At 38.9% G+C, this 15,280-nt stretch overlaps 1 protein-coding gene across 1 annotated transcript in view; it reads right to left on the reverse strand.

Annotated features, from left to right (window-relative positions):
- CERS6 (ceramide synthase 6) overlaps positions 1 to 15,280 on the reverse strand; it is a 331,923-nt gene extending 316,643 nt beyond the window's left edge. The window contains exon 1 of the mRNA XM_049773537.1: positions 15,082 to 15,280. Within this exon, the coding sequence (XP_049629494.1) occupies positions 15,082 to 15,251 (170 nt within the window). The 5' untranslated portion in view covers positions 15,252 to 15,280. The remainder of the gene's footprint in view (positions 1 to 15,081) is intronic.

Consider the following 15,280-nt stretch of genomic DNA (forward strand, 5'->3'; position numbering starts at 1 on the left):
CTGTGTCCCTGGATAAGATTTTAAGTGTTTTTCTTATATCCCTGCCCCCATTTTCAACTCTACAAAGCTTCATCCCGCTCTCAAGACTTCCCTTTATCAATAAGAAGCAGGAAAGAGAAGGAGAAATGCAGAAGAGCAAAGGAAGAACAATAAGAGAAAATTCAAAAAAAAAATGAGAAGAGTGAAGGGAGGGAAAAGGGTAAAAAGGGAAGTAAAAAAAAAAGAATCCAAATAACAGTTTTGAGGACAGCAACAATAGCTTTGTAACCTGAAAACCACCAAGATAAGATGTGACATTTATGTAGACACTGGAAAAGTGACAAATACTATTCCTTGAGTCACTGTAAGAAAAAAGACTATCTAGTAAAGGAATGCATGCTTCTAGCCATGAAACCATCTGTGTTGCTCCAAACCCAATGCCAATGCCAATCTCCACAATCTAGTTTCTGAGTTAGTAAAAGCAAAAAGAAGGGGTACGGAAGCAGAAGTGGTTCAAGAGAAATCATTTGGAAGGCTTGTATTAAGAAAAAGAAAAAAAGGCAGAAACAAAACAAAAAAGTACCCCAAATATTCTCTTCTAGGAATGTCAGATAGCTATGCTATGTATGTACAACGGCCAAATATAGTACAAACTGAAAGGTTCTTTTGATTAAAATATACCTAGCAATGCCTGCAGTTATGATACAGTACAAAGCATTTAATTAAAATCATTTTTCTATTTTCAACTACTTGACCATTTGCTTCCAAAATGCTTGTAAAATTATATTGGCCTATAATGAGGCAGGCCAGAGCTTAACTCACACCCAAGATTCAAATCTTCTGGCATCTATGTGTAGCCTAGTCAGAATTGTATTGTATCATCCTGGTTTGGTTTGGTTTGGTTTTGGTTTTGGTTTTGGCCCATACCCTATGGCACTCCAGGATTACTCCTGGCTCTGTGCTCAGAAATTACTCCTATCAGACTAAGGGGACTATATGGGATGCCAGAGATTGAACCTGGGTTGACTGCATGCAAAGCAAATTCCCTAACCACTGTGCTATTGCTCTGATGCATCCGAGTTTATTTTAAAGTTAATTTTGAGCTCATTCGGATGCTTTTACTTTAATCCTAGGGATTCCTCTGAAACTAGGTGATGTGTTTTTCAAAGGAGGTTTGCCCTCCTGTTTTATAGATGCCAAATCATCATCACTAAACTGCCATCTTAAAAATTAAATTGAAGGGGGCCAGAGAGATAGCAGATGGGAAGGTTGCACGGTTATGACTAAAACTGAACTACAATTATGTATGTAATCACGGTGTTTAAATAAAGAAATTATTTAATAAAAAAGGAAACAAATTGGATTGAAGAAATATGTTTAATTGAAGTGCCTTTCAAAAAAGGCCTGGAATATTTAAATACTTGGTCTTCCTTCCATGATCAGGGGTGGCGGAAGGGGATGGCCTCCTGAATCCCAATGGACTTACACATGTTAGTACAAACTATCAATGCTTGATGGAACTGTGTGCAATCAGAGGACTATGGCATTTGCTCCCAACTAGAAAACTGCAAAGCCTAGAAAAATGAAACCAGTTCTTTATAGTAACTATTTTTTACTATTTTTGAGTCTTACTTATTATTTTTAATGTACATTATAGAGCACTCAGAATTTTTTGTCTCAAACATTTCAAGTGTGAGATGCAGTGAGTGATATTGACAGCATTCACATTGCTGAGAAGTTGCCACCATCCAATCCCCCATGATGAACACTCTTCATCTTGCAAAGTCCTAAACCCTACCCATGACACAATAACCTCCCATTTTCTTCTCCTTTCTTGCCTCTGGGAAATCAACCCCAGCCTCTGGAATTTGTCTCTATGAACAAGACTACTTTAGGTGTCATGCTATATTAATCTTTATGTCTATTTGTGATCTGGGCATACCATAGACCATAGACCATTATCTATGTCCATATGTCCTCAAAATTCCTTTTTTAATAAGGGTTGAAAATACTCTATTATACATGTGTACTATATTTTATTTACTAATTCATCTCTCTCCAGATACAAATTTTTCCAGCTTTCAGCTAATAATAATGTTTCAGTAAACCTAAGTATATAAACATTTCTTTGAGACCCTTATTTTTTTTTTTTTTTTTTTGGTTTTTGGGCCACACCCGGCATTGCTCAGGGTTACTCCTGGCTGTCTGCTCAGAAATAGCTCCTGGCAGGCACGGGGGACCATATGGGACACCGGGATTCGAACCAACCACCTTTGGTCCTGGATCGGCTGCTTGCAAAGCAAACACCACTGTGTTATCTTTCCGGGCCCTGAGACCCTTATTTCTATTCTTTCAAAAGTATATATCAGAAACAGTGTGGCTGAATATGGGTTTTCTATATTTAATTTTTTTTAATTCTATGTTTTCCATGGCAGTGAATGATTTTACATTCCCAAACCAACAGACAAAGATCTAATTTACCCAACATCCTGGACAACACCTTCTTTCTTTCTTTTTTCTTTTTTATTTATTTTATTTTATTGAAACCATTGTAATTTATCAAGTTCATCATAATTCAGTTTCAGATATACAGTAAATCAGGGGCCAATCCACCACCAGTGGGAACCTCCTTTGGCAAGGACTATGAATAAATGGGACTACATCAAACTGAAGTTTCTGTATGGCAAAGAACATGGGCAAAAACCAGAAGACAGCTGACTAAGTGGGAGAAAATTTTTGCACTCAACACAACAGGTATGTAGGTTAAAAAAAAAGCACTCATAAAGGTTAACTCTACAAAACCTAATAACACAATCAAAAATTGGGGAGAGAAAATGAACAGACAACTTCTCAGAGAAAGACCATGGCCAACAAACTTATGAAAAAAAATGTTCAACATCACTTATCATTAGGGAAATCCAAATCAAGATAACAATTAGATATGATATTACATCAGCAAGGATGGCACATATCAGAAATACTGGGAACAATCTCTGTTGGCAGGGATGTGGTGAGAAAGAAACTCTCATTCACTGCTGGTAGGAATGCTGCCTGGTCTAACCCCTATAGAAAATAAAATGGAGGGCTCTTAGGCCATGACCATTGCCATGACCCAGCAATCCTTCATTTGGGTATCTATCCCCAGGACAGAAAAGCATTCATCCAAAAGAATGTATGCACACCACTATTCATTGCAGCACTCAGTTCAATAGCTGAGACTTGGAATCAATCTAGACATCCAACAAAAGACAAGTGGATCATAAAGATGTGATACATAAATATAATGGAATACTATATATCTAATAGTAATGATGCAATCATTCATATTTACTGTAACATGGATGAAACTAGAAGATATTATGTTAAATGAAGTAAGCTAGAAGGATAAATATAGGATATCACTTATATGTGGTATTTAGAATATCTGCAGGAAGAAATGCAATGGTTAAATGGAAGTTATCTCAAACACCCTTGGCCCCAGAGTATAGCAGGGAGAAGGAATGAAATGTAGTGGAGGAGAAAAAACAAATATGAAATGATGGGGCCAAGGACCAACTGGTCTCAGGTGCATTGATGTTGTTTAAAAATAACAGAACTAAATATCCAAGCCAAAGAGAAATTTTTTTTAGTTTTTATAACATATATACACATATATTAATGACTGATAAGTAGTATCATTTTATTTTTATTTTCATTTCCCTAATACTCTGTCACTAATTTTTTAAAAATCTCATATTTTAAAATCACAAATACCCAATCAATAAAAAAAGTTAAAAAAAAAAACCCTGTTTTTCTTTTTTTCTTTATTTTTAAATGAGAAGGCAAAATTAATGTTTTTGTTTTGTTTTTGTTTTTGTTTTTGGTTGTTTTTTGTTTTGGGGCCACACCCAGTGACACTCCTGGGTTACTCCTGGCTCTGTGCACAGAAATCGCTCCTGAGAGTCTTGGGGAACCATATGAGATGCCAGGGATTGAACTCGGGCTGTCCTGGGTCTGCAGTGTGCAAGGCAAATGCCCTACCACTGTGCTGTCACTCTGGCCCCCTAAGAACCTTTTTTTCATCTTGACATTTATATTCCTTTGGCATGTCTCCTTTCTAAATCACTTTCTAATAAGTTACTTGATTTCCAAATTTCAGTCATCCGATATAAAATTTTAAGTCTATCTCTAAATTCACATAAAAAATTATGGCTGAAGTTTGAGAGAGTGCAAGGACTTTAAATACTTACCTTACATGTGGCCAACATGGGGCTTGCTGGGAGATGCACTACTTAGAAAATCAAAACAATATTTCCCACACCCCATTCCACCCTACTCCCCCTACACACACCCTCTCTCTCTCCTTCCTCTCTCTTTACAATATATATATGTATATGTATACATATATGTATATATACACATATATAAACACACTATGATATACATATTTATCTACAGAAAATTTTTAAGTATTCTTAAATTCTTCAAACTTCTTCCAAGCTATTCTACCACTGTCTCATTCACCATAATAATCAGGATAGTATCTCCTTCATCTACATAAATTCCTTATCTAAGTAAAGATCTAAAAACACTTCCTAATGATTATAAATTAAACTGTGGAGGACAGGAAGGAGACAGAAAGAAATAAAAGCATAAACACATGACCAGAAAAACAAACTGCTGTACGACCATTCTTCACTAAAAGAATAAATGTAAGGGTCTAGAGATGGCTTAGAGAGGCAACAGTGTCTGACCGACAACAGTCATATTACAAAGTTCACTGCCCACTTGTGACCAGTGCAGTCATGGAAACACTGTTGTCCGGGACCTCAAGAGACACAAGAGTGTATAACCTCTGGTGCAGCAAGAGTACCAGTCCCACAATTAAAAAATGTGACTGAAGCAAGCACTGTAACAAAGATGAGCAAGCATCAAAGTCAGGAGAATGATACTCAATGAGAACATGGTAAGAACCACAGATACCTCTGGCGAGTATCACAGCCAGAATTCACAGCACTGTAACTAATACTGTTTCCTGGAATAATAATAAATTGCAAGTTGATAATTAACTATAACTGGATATACATATTTTCAACTGAACTTGGTAACTTATATCCAGGAGAAACAACTATCAAGTAACAAAAAGTGTAAGGCAGATCATTTCCAAGGCATCTTGAGGATGGTTCTAAGGGCTGGACTACATTATACATAGGGCCCCAGACACCACAGAGCCTTCTAAGCACCTGCTGATGTAGCCTTGGAGGCCTCAGGAACTCCTGGGCACCCCCTCCCCCCGAAAAAAAAAAACATTCAAAGGACTAGTTTGCTGGTGGAAGAAATTCAAGTAAAACATTTTCTTTCTACCATTCTGTGTCTTGCTTCATCACAGAAGAGAAACCACCTCACAAATTGGAGTGCAGGAGAAAGAAAAACTATAGACTGTCCATAGAGAATTCAGATAGTTTCAGCAGAAAAGTAATAACTAAAGTGTTAATTTCATTAGGACCTTGGTGACATTAAATCATCTGTGATTTGCTGAAAGATCAGTGCCTTCCCCAACAGATTGAGGCGCTGCCCATTAAGAGGAACATTATGACACCTTATCCATAAATCAACCTATTACAAAGAGTTAAATATTGCACCATGAAAATGCAAGCCTTAATTATCTTTATTATCTTAACTTGCAAAATCCTTTATTTTGAAAGGTAAGATAGCAATACTTAAACTCTGCAATGAAAGCCATCCCTTTGATTTCAGTTTTCCAACAAAACATCCACTATAATTCAGCTTTCGTATTCTAATCAGAAACTGATTAGATTTCTTTCTGAATCCAACTCCCTTACACAAATTTCTGACAAAGCAAGAAGTCATAGTTTTTCATCTGAATTATACCATTATTCAATAAATAAGAGACAAGAGTTAGAGTTAAGAGTTTATAAAGTTTATAGAACTATGGAGAGTTAGCATTAAGTGAGGAAAAATGAAGTTTTTTTTCAAATATCCTATCTTGGGGGCTGGAGAGATAGCACAGCGGTGTTTGCCTTGCAAGCAGCCGATCCAGGACCTAACGTCATTGGTTTCGAATCCTGGTGTCCTATATGGTCCCCCGTGCCTGCCAGAAGCTATTTCTGAGCAGATAGCCAGGAGTAAGCCCTGAGTGCTGCCTGGTGTGGCCCAAAAACCAAAAAAAAAAAAAAAAAAAATCCTATCTTGTATCACTTACAATGCAAATGAGTTTAAAAAAAAAAAAAGCTGTGGGAACAAAGATGATAGTTTAGCAGGTAAAGCAAACTGTCTTGCACAGAGCCAAACTAGGTTCAATCCTAGCATCACATATGGTCCCTTTGGCCAGTAGAGAGCTCTGAGAATGGATTCAGTAGTAAGCTCTGAGAACAGCCAAGTATGGCCCAAAAACAAACTAAAAAATAAAACCCATAAACTGGGTGGCATGTAAATAACAGAAATGGATTTTTCTCAATGCTGAATTTTTAATTCAGCATCAAGATACCAGCACATCCTGTATCTGTTGAAAATACTCTTCCTGACTCACACAATGGTTTTTTCATACTCTTCATAAGGGTGAAAGGTCCCCGAAGGGTGCTCTCTGGGGCCTTTTACAGAGAGCACTAATTACTAATTCCTATTGTGAAATCTCCAGTCTCATACCCTAACTACCTTTTGAAAGTCCCACCTCCTATTAATGTCACCCTGAGAATTAAGGATTGCAATTTAGAAATTTCAAAGGGAAACACATCTTTAATCTATTGCACACTTAAAATATACCTAGTGGTATGACAAAGACAGTAACAAGCTAACATAATCTTGGCAACTGTGCATATTATTTGTATTTATGTATACATATGTATAGAGCAGAGGTCGGCAACCTGCAGCTCGCGAACCACATGTGGCTCTTTACACTTTTAATTCGGCTCTTCTATGTGCCAGGCGGCCGCTCCAGGAGTCAGGACTCTTGCTCCTAGCCTCTGTTAGTGCGCGCCCTGTGTGCAGCCCCTGCTGCCGGCTCCAAGAGTGTAAGATGATACCCAGTATCAACCCTAAACAAAGGTGTTCCTCCAAAGTCATCCTTTCTTAAACCTCTTCCTTTGATATGGAAAAGCCCACTGAATTTGTACTTTTGTTTCTCTCTCTCTTGACCTGAAGCCTCCTGGTATTGGGAATTGGTTTTAATAAAGAAAGAGGTGTTCTAGATTTTTGGGCTCGAGGCAGAGAGTACAAGGTAAAAGGCCATAGACTCTATCATCCTTTCCTGGCTAGCTTGGTTTATTATTTTTTTCCTACTACCCTGCTTATTCAGACCAGGTTGGGTGGGGTTTAAAAATACAGTGCCTGGAGTGAACTTAAAACACATATTTTATTTTGCACAAGAGTGGGCATCTTCCATGAAGGGATTCTCAACCCAGAGTTTTCTTTTCCATGGATTCTCATGGTCAGAGTACTCATGATTAAAGTTGTGAGCTAATGCCCTTAAATGCTGTTTTTTATATTGATTATGACTTTCTGCATAATATAAGTGCCAATCAGAAATTTTTTGCAAGAGTGGAAACATTTCAATATCTCCTTCTCAGACACAGCTATTCCAGAATCAGATTCTTTTTTGAACACATCCATCTCACTGTAAAAATTACTTGTGAAACTCCTCTGCAGAGAAATATTAAATTAATAGAGAAAATGAACAATTTCCACCAAATGCACAAGATTAGCTACCCATTCCTTGTCCACTGGGGCTGTACAAAGTCAGAGTTCTGGTCTCACAGGAACTGCATTACTTCTTCCCTCTTGCCAACAAGGCGAGAGAGCACCCTTCCCCTGAACAGCCACTTCACTTCTTCATGGAGAAGATGCTAGTAGTGGGCATCCATACTGTCACCCAGGGTGGTGAATAGCCTGGATTTGATCACAATTGTCAATTTCACAAATTATCTTTACTGTGTCATCTGTCACAGAGTTTAGTTCAGCAGGGAGTTTTTTGAATCCAGTCTATCATACAGTGAGTGGATACAATGTACGGGTGTGCAACTTCTATTTCTTGTGACTATACAAAAGCACTGAGCCATGCACAGTGCATCATCTGTACATACATCAACACATCAGATTATTATTCTGAGTGAAATGAGTCAGAGAGGTGTAGACACAGAATAATCATTTGTGGCATATAAGAATAATAAATGGCAATATGGTAATAATATCTAGAGAAAATAGGGATGAGTGACAGGAGGACTAGTCCCTGATAGGAAGCTTGCCATAAAAAGTGGTGAGTTCAGTTAGAATAGAGAAAGGTACATTATGACATTGATAGTTAAAACATATCACTCTGGACAAGAACTGGATGCTGAAAATGGATAAGTGGCATGCATGGTACCCTTTAACTAACAATATTGCAAACCATGGTGTCATAAAGAAAATTTTGCAAACCTCAGTGTCATAAAGGAAAAGATAGAAAAAAAGCAAAATGCCTGCCCCTGACATAGGCAGAGGAGGGTGAAGGGGAAGGAACAAGAGACATTGGTGGTGGGAAAGTGCACTGGTGAAGGGTGGTGTACATTATATGATTGAAACTCAAGTATGAATAATTCCGTAACAAATATGCTTAAATAAAAATTATTTTTAAAATGTTTCAGGCACTTTATCATAATTCCTTTATGACATATCATATGCCTTTAACAAAGTGCAGTTTTTGTTTTTGTGTGTATTTTAGTTTGGTTTCTTGCAGCACACACTAACGTGTCAATAGATTTTTTTTTCCTTTCAGTGAAATCACTATTTTTCTCTGGAACACTGTTCTTGCTTTTAAAGATTGTTAAAAGGTTTTTCTCTTTTACCTGTTTCATCTCCATATTGTAGGGTTTCAAATTTTCAGCACATTTTGGTTATCAAGGAAAAGGTTTTGAAACGTTTTGCTTATTATCAGAAAAATAAGGATTTTTCCTCGAGAGGGTGTTCACTATCCAGAATTAACAAGCAATCAATAGATTCAAAAACTGTATTTCATGGTGGATGTTACTTCACATCTAAATCAGCTTAATCATAAACTACAGGGGAAAGAAAACACAATTTTTTCGATGTTAGAAATTATTTCGTTTGAAAACAAATTATCTGTTTTTGCTCAAGATTTTGACAGAGAAATTTTGATTCACTTTCCAAGCCTGTTGAAACATCGCCAAAATAGTTCTAATATTGACATTACCTATTTTAAAACAGCACTTTTAAATATGAGGGAAGCTTTTCTCAAGAGGTTTCAGGATTTCAGAAACAGCAAAGTGACGTTGGCTTTTGTTAAAACACCTCTGGATGCCACTGTAACGGAATTAAATTTTTCTCCCTTTAATATTGACATTGGTAACTTTGAAATGCAATTTCTGGATTTAAAAAAGAACTGTGGAGCTCAAAACTTGAACATCTTCGTGCTAATTTAGAAAGATTGGAGAGGCCCGGAGAGATAGCACAGCGGCGTTTGCCATGCAAGCAGCCAATCCAGGACCAAAGGTGGTTGGTTCGAATCCCGGTGTCCCATATGGTCCCCCATGCCTGCCAGGAGCTATTTCTGAGCAGACAGCCAGGAGTAAACCCTGAGCACCACTGGGTGTGGCCCAAAAACCAAAAAAAAAAAAAAAAAAAAAAAAGATTGGAGAAACACAAATGTGAGCTTAGTTCACAGCACAAGTGGTCTGCTTTGAAAGACCTGGAGAAGGAAGATATGTAGATTTTTAATACCTGGAATAGTATTCCCAACTCATATAATCAACTAAAAAAAAGCTAGCATTTGCTGTTTTTTCCTTGTTCGGGTCTACATATTTATGTGAACAATCATTTTCTTTTTCTTTTTTGGTTTTTGGGCCACAGCCGGCGTTGCTCAGGGGTTACTCCTAGCTGTCTGCTCAGAAATAGCTCCTGGCAGGCACGGAGGACCATATGGGACACCGGGATTCGAACCAACCACCTTTGGTCCTGGATCGGCTGCTTGCAAGGCAAACGCCGCTGTGCTATCTCTCCGGGCCCGCGAACAATCATTTTCAAGTATGAATCTTATCAAGAGTAAATTGAGAAATCATCTCACCGATGAGAACCTGGAATCGCGCCTAAAATTAAAAACAACAACATACAAACCTGACTTAAACTATTCTAAGGAAATGCAAGGCCAATGTTCACATCAGTATTTGTGACTTTGTCAGTCATTGTCAGGATGTAATTTTCTCTACATTGTAAGGCAAATTTTATGAATTTAACATTATCGATAAATAATATCGTTCTAAATTTTTTGTGTTATAATCAGTTGTGTTATTTGTATCCTCCTGATCTATGTGGATACTTGCATGCAGAATATTCTCAATAAAAACTTATTGAAACTAAAAACAGTGTACCATCCTATGTATTTTCGGTTTTAAAAATGTGGCTCTTGGGGCCGGAGAGATAGCATAAGAGGTAAGGCGTTTGCCTCTCATGCAGAAAGTCGGTGGTTCGAATCCCGGCATCCCATAAGGTCCCCTGAGCCTGCCAGGAAAGATTTCTGAGCATAGAGCCAGGAGTAACCCTGAGCGCTGCCAAAACAAACAAATAAAAAAAAAACAAACATATAAAACAAAAAACCCAAAAAAATGTGGCTCTCAAAATAAATTTCAATCATGGTTTTGGCGAGATTTGGCTCAGTTGAAAAAAAAGGTTGCCGACCACTGGTATAGGGTATCAAGTGTTTTCTTTACAAAGTAGTTAAAATAGCCCTCGGTAATGAATCTCACCTGACACCCTCACTTCACTACATAGAAATAATTTCTCTAGCGCTTCTAAGCACCAGGGATACATTCTCACATTGTTCCCTTCTTCCCACTCTTCACCCTCTTTCTCTCTCCAACCTCCCTGATACTGTGGTTCCTGTTGAGTACAACAGGTCAGTCTTTAGCATATGATTTAGCAAGTTAGTTGTGATTCTCCTAAATGGAGATGATCTTCACAGTCTGGGACCAGGGAATCAGAGCTCTCATTTCTTATCCAGCCACATAAGCAATGCCAGGTCTAGTCTGGAGCTCATCTATGACAAAAGAGAACAGTTTTTTTCTCTGTAGGATCTCTTTTACTGATTATTCTAAAATACACTTTTAGGCACAAGTGATAACCCAAATGGTTCTTCTGAACTAAACCACAATTTAAAAATACAAAAAACCCCAAAAAGTTGGCTAGGATATTTGTATAAAATATTGCTTTTTAAAAAAAATTATTTTAGTTGACTTGTTGAAGAAAAACACCAAACATTTCATTTAGCCAGTTTGAAAGTTCTATGACAAAATATTCAAATACACAAATGACCTACAGAAATCAGAGAATTGGGCAGGTAAAGAAAACTAATGAAACTTAGATTGCAGATGATAATTTTTATGGTATTGATAAAAAATACAACAGAAATGAGGTGATTTCCCTAATTAATAAGAATATGAGCACCCATAATTTCACAATAGTTTATGCATCTCTTCTCTAAACACATTGACACTACCTTTTATTTAAAAAATGAGGATTTTTATTGACAGCAGAAATTTAGTAAAAATTCCAATTCTATATTTTGAATACTATAGAAAAATACATTTCTGAGAATGTGAAGCTGGAAGGATTTATTATTATCTGTCATAGAATGACCTACTGAATCTAAACAGACATTATTTAAGAAAATTCAGCAACAGATGTTATTACATTATTAAATATTATTTTATTGTCATCAAGCCAACTGCAAATGTCATGGTAATTACTACAATTTTCATACTAGGAATAACAGTTTTATCAAATATTTTAAATTTAAATATTTTAAAATAATCTCCAGGGATTTTTTTTTTCTTTCAATCAAGTATTTTCTTCCTGTCTCTAGGTAAGGCTAAATGCAACATAAAGAGTATGCTAAAAATCCTTTTGGGTATTCACAGACTATTTCCAAAGTTACTGTATTTAAGCTACACTTTTATGGTGGGGGGAAAGGGTGACACGTCTGATTATGCTTAGGGGTTACTACTGGCTCTGCACTCAGGAATCACTCCTGGCAGACCCATGATACAGGGAAACAGGATGCAGGGAACTGAATCTGGGTCAAGGCAAACACCCTACCCATGTATTGTCACTCAGGCCCCAAGCTATTCTCTGAGCCACATCCAGAAGCACTCAGGAGTTACTCCTGGCTCTGCACTCAGAAATCACACCGTGCAAACTTTGGGTACTATATGGGATACCAGGGATCGAATCTGGGTCAGCTGCATGCAGGGAAGACATCCTACCTGCTGTGCTATCACTCCAGCTCCGCTATTCTCTTTTTAACCAAACATTCTGGATATCCATATGGCACTAAACCTTGGCATTGTTGTGATCACCAGTGCCTCCACTATTCAGACAGTATTGCTCATTTGAGCAGACCAATTAATACTAAATAACTTTAGTATTTATCTTTAAAAGAAGATACACATTAAGACTGAAAAGGCATACAAATTTATAATTTTAGTTTCAGTAGACCTCAGTCAATAGAAATTAAATTATTGGATAATTAGTTATTGTGTAAATATGTTTTCAGTTTTGAAAATAAACTGAAAACCAACCCCCACAATAAAAAAAAAAAGAATAAAAGGAATAAAATCCAGAGGGAATTGTTCGTGCTGCAAAAACATTCATTTACAAAGGAACTCACAACAAGCTTTTTTAAAGTTATGTTATAAATTATAGAAAACTACAAAAGAAAAATATTCATGCATGATCTGTCAGAAGGGTACTGAAAGTAAATGAAAGTTGGACCCAGCGGTAATATTTCTGGTCCAGTTGTATTGATTCAGGCCCTTGACTGATGCTACTGAGAAGAAAGCCACAGATTAGATGCCAAAATGTGTCATTTTTGAGAAGAGGAGAAACCAGCAAAATTTTTCATTCTGGATATAAATAACATCCTCAGATTTTCAGAGAATCTGAGTCTGAAACTCTGAATGCTTAAAGTAAAGAAATTGTCACAACTATAGGAAGAAACAAAATAAACACCTTTCCATAAGTCAGAGCATGCAGTGGCACGTGAGCCTCATTGGATTATTATTCTAAACACACATCATTAATTTCCACTTTTTCACTTTCCATATTGGCCAATAAATCACTTCTACTTGAAAGAAACTGACCAACTATATATCGATATTGAAGACATTTGTCTGTTATCTGACATCTACTTCCAGCTTTCAACTATCTCGTTAGTTTTTTTTCTTACAGCAGGGAGTCTAGTAGAAACATGGTCTCCAATCTTCAATACATTTTTTTTCCAAGCTAATGAGTAGCCTGAAATCAACACAGAAGATTGTGAGGAAAATGCAGTTTTCTGCAAACGGGTCATTAACTGACATGCTTTTGTTTTCCAAAACATAAGGCTACATGTCTCTCTCAAATGCATTATCTAGTAGAAGTGACCCGAGCCAGAATTGCTACTGGCCTGCTAAGAAGAGAGCCCCTACTATGTTTGAAAGCAGAGCAGCCTGCTATTCATAACAGGTTCTCTTTGGAGAGATTGCAGGGGTAGACATGCATTCTTATTTTTTGTAAGTAAACATTTGCTCTAGAAGCACCTCTTAACCTTCAGACACACCCACTTTTTCACCAGGCTTCTCAAAGTGCCCACCGGGTAAAATTGATGACGTCTCTGTGCTAGAGTCCAATAATTTCAAAATAGAACTTTAAATGTGTTCCTCTGTGCACGTCAATCTCAAAATATGAACAGCTGATTTAGTTCTCAAACAACAAGATTACCCATTTATAAAAATACACCTTTCTTAAAACAAAAGAGACTTTGTGTTCCCTGTTGCCATTCCTCGCAATAAGCAACACGAAAGACAGATTGGGCCATTCTTAATAGTGGTATCAGACCAATAGAAAGGGCAAAGTAATTGATCAAGAGTGAGGGGGTTAGGGTAAGGAGGACTAGGATCTAGCCTCCAGCACCTGAAATGTTCTTTCTGCCTTTCTGGATGGGTGATGATGGAGTGGAGACGGGGTATGGAGGAATGACGTCTAGCCTTCAGCACCTGAGATATTGTGCCTTTCTGGATGGGTAGTGAAGGGGTGGAGGGGTTCTCAGTTGAGAAAGACATCAATCAGTGTGCGCTACTGCCCTGATTTAAGGAGCACTCAGAGTGTAAGTGACAGGCAAGTCAAGTTTAGTGACTAGGGAGAGATTCGATGAGAAATAGACAAGTTTGTGCTTGTTTCAGTGGAATTACCGGACCAAATTCGGGATCGATAACACACTCTTAGGATTCTGTTTCCCAATAGTGGTAGCAAAAAGTTTTTTTATTCGTGGGAAGCATCTTCCCATCAAATACCATCCTCTCACTGTCGATGCAGTCTGTTTCTGTCTTGTTAAAGAAAACGCAATATATTATCCTGGAGCGCACAGACCACCTATTGACAAACTATTGTCACCCATTTCCCAGAACCTGGGGCCTGACCCTTACTGATGCTCGGGTAACACGGATGCTAACGCAAAGAGCAGCGCGAGGCCAAGGCATCCTGGGCATGCTAAATCCTCAGCATCCGCATGCCCAGCCCGGGTGCCGAGATGGAAAGGGAGGAGCGCAGGTCCTCGGGCGTCCAGCCCGCGGGGTCCCGAAGGTGGGTGGCTGGCTGTCAGGTGGGTGAAGGCGAGCCCGGCCGGGCAGCCAGGACCCCCTCCCCCAAACAGCTCAGGGTTGCCACCGATGCAGACAAAAAAAGCCCCCCGCAAGAGGGCTGCGGGACCCACTCACCTTTGTTCACCAGTTCTGGCCACCGGGGAACAGAGCCAACCTGCAAGGCGTGGGCGGGTGGCCCCCCAAGGTCCCGCGACTCCTCCCAGGCCCCCGGGAAGAAATCCGTCTGCCAACCAGACCCCCTCCGGTGCCCAGAATAGCAGCCAGCGCCAAGGCTCGGACAGGGCAGCCCTTCCCGCACACAAAGGGTGGGGATGAGAGATACGAGCGCAAGTGCTGGGGGCGCAGGGCCGTGCGCCACGGAGCAGGTGAATTGTGTGTATGCATGCGTGTGTGTTTGTGTGTGTGCGTGCGTGTGTGTGTGTGTGTGTGCACGCGCGTGTGTCAAGGGGGAGGGGATGGGCACACCAGCCTTTCTTACCTCTCGAAGATGAGCCGCACCATGAAGATGCAGAAGGCCAGGGGGAAGACGAGGTAAAGGTCCTCCGCCTGCGGGAAGGTGGCTTCCTCCGTGTTCTTCAGGTCCGCCCAGGTGACATTGTGCGGGAGCCAGAACCTCTCGTTCCAGAACCAGGCTAAGATCCCTGCCATCTTGCTTTGTCCACTCTTCTCCTGCGGTA

Source organism: Suncus etruscus, chromosome 5, assembly GCF_024139225.1.
Source record: "Suncus etruscus isolate mSunEtr1 chromosome 5, mSunEtr1.pri.cur, whole genome shotgun sequence".
Classification (NCBI taxonomy): domain Eukaryota; kingdom Metazoa; phylum Chordata; class Mammalia; order Eulipotyphla; family Soricidae; genus Suncus; species Suncus etruscus.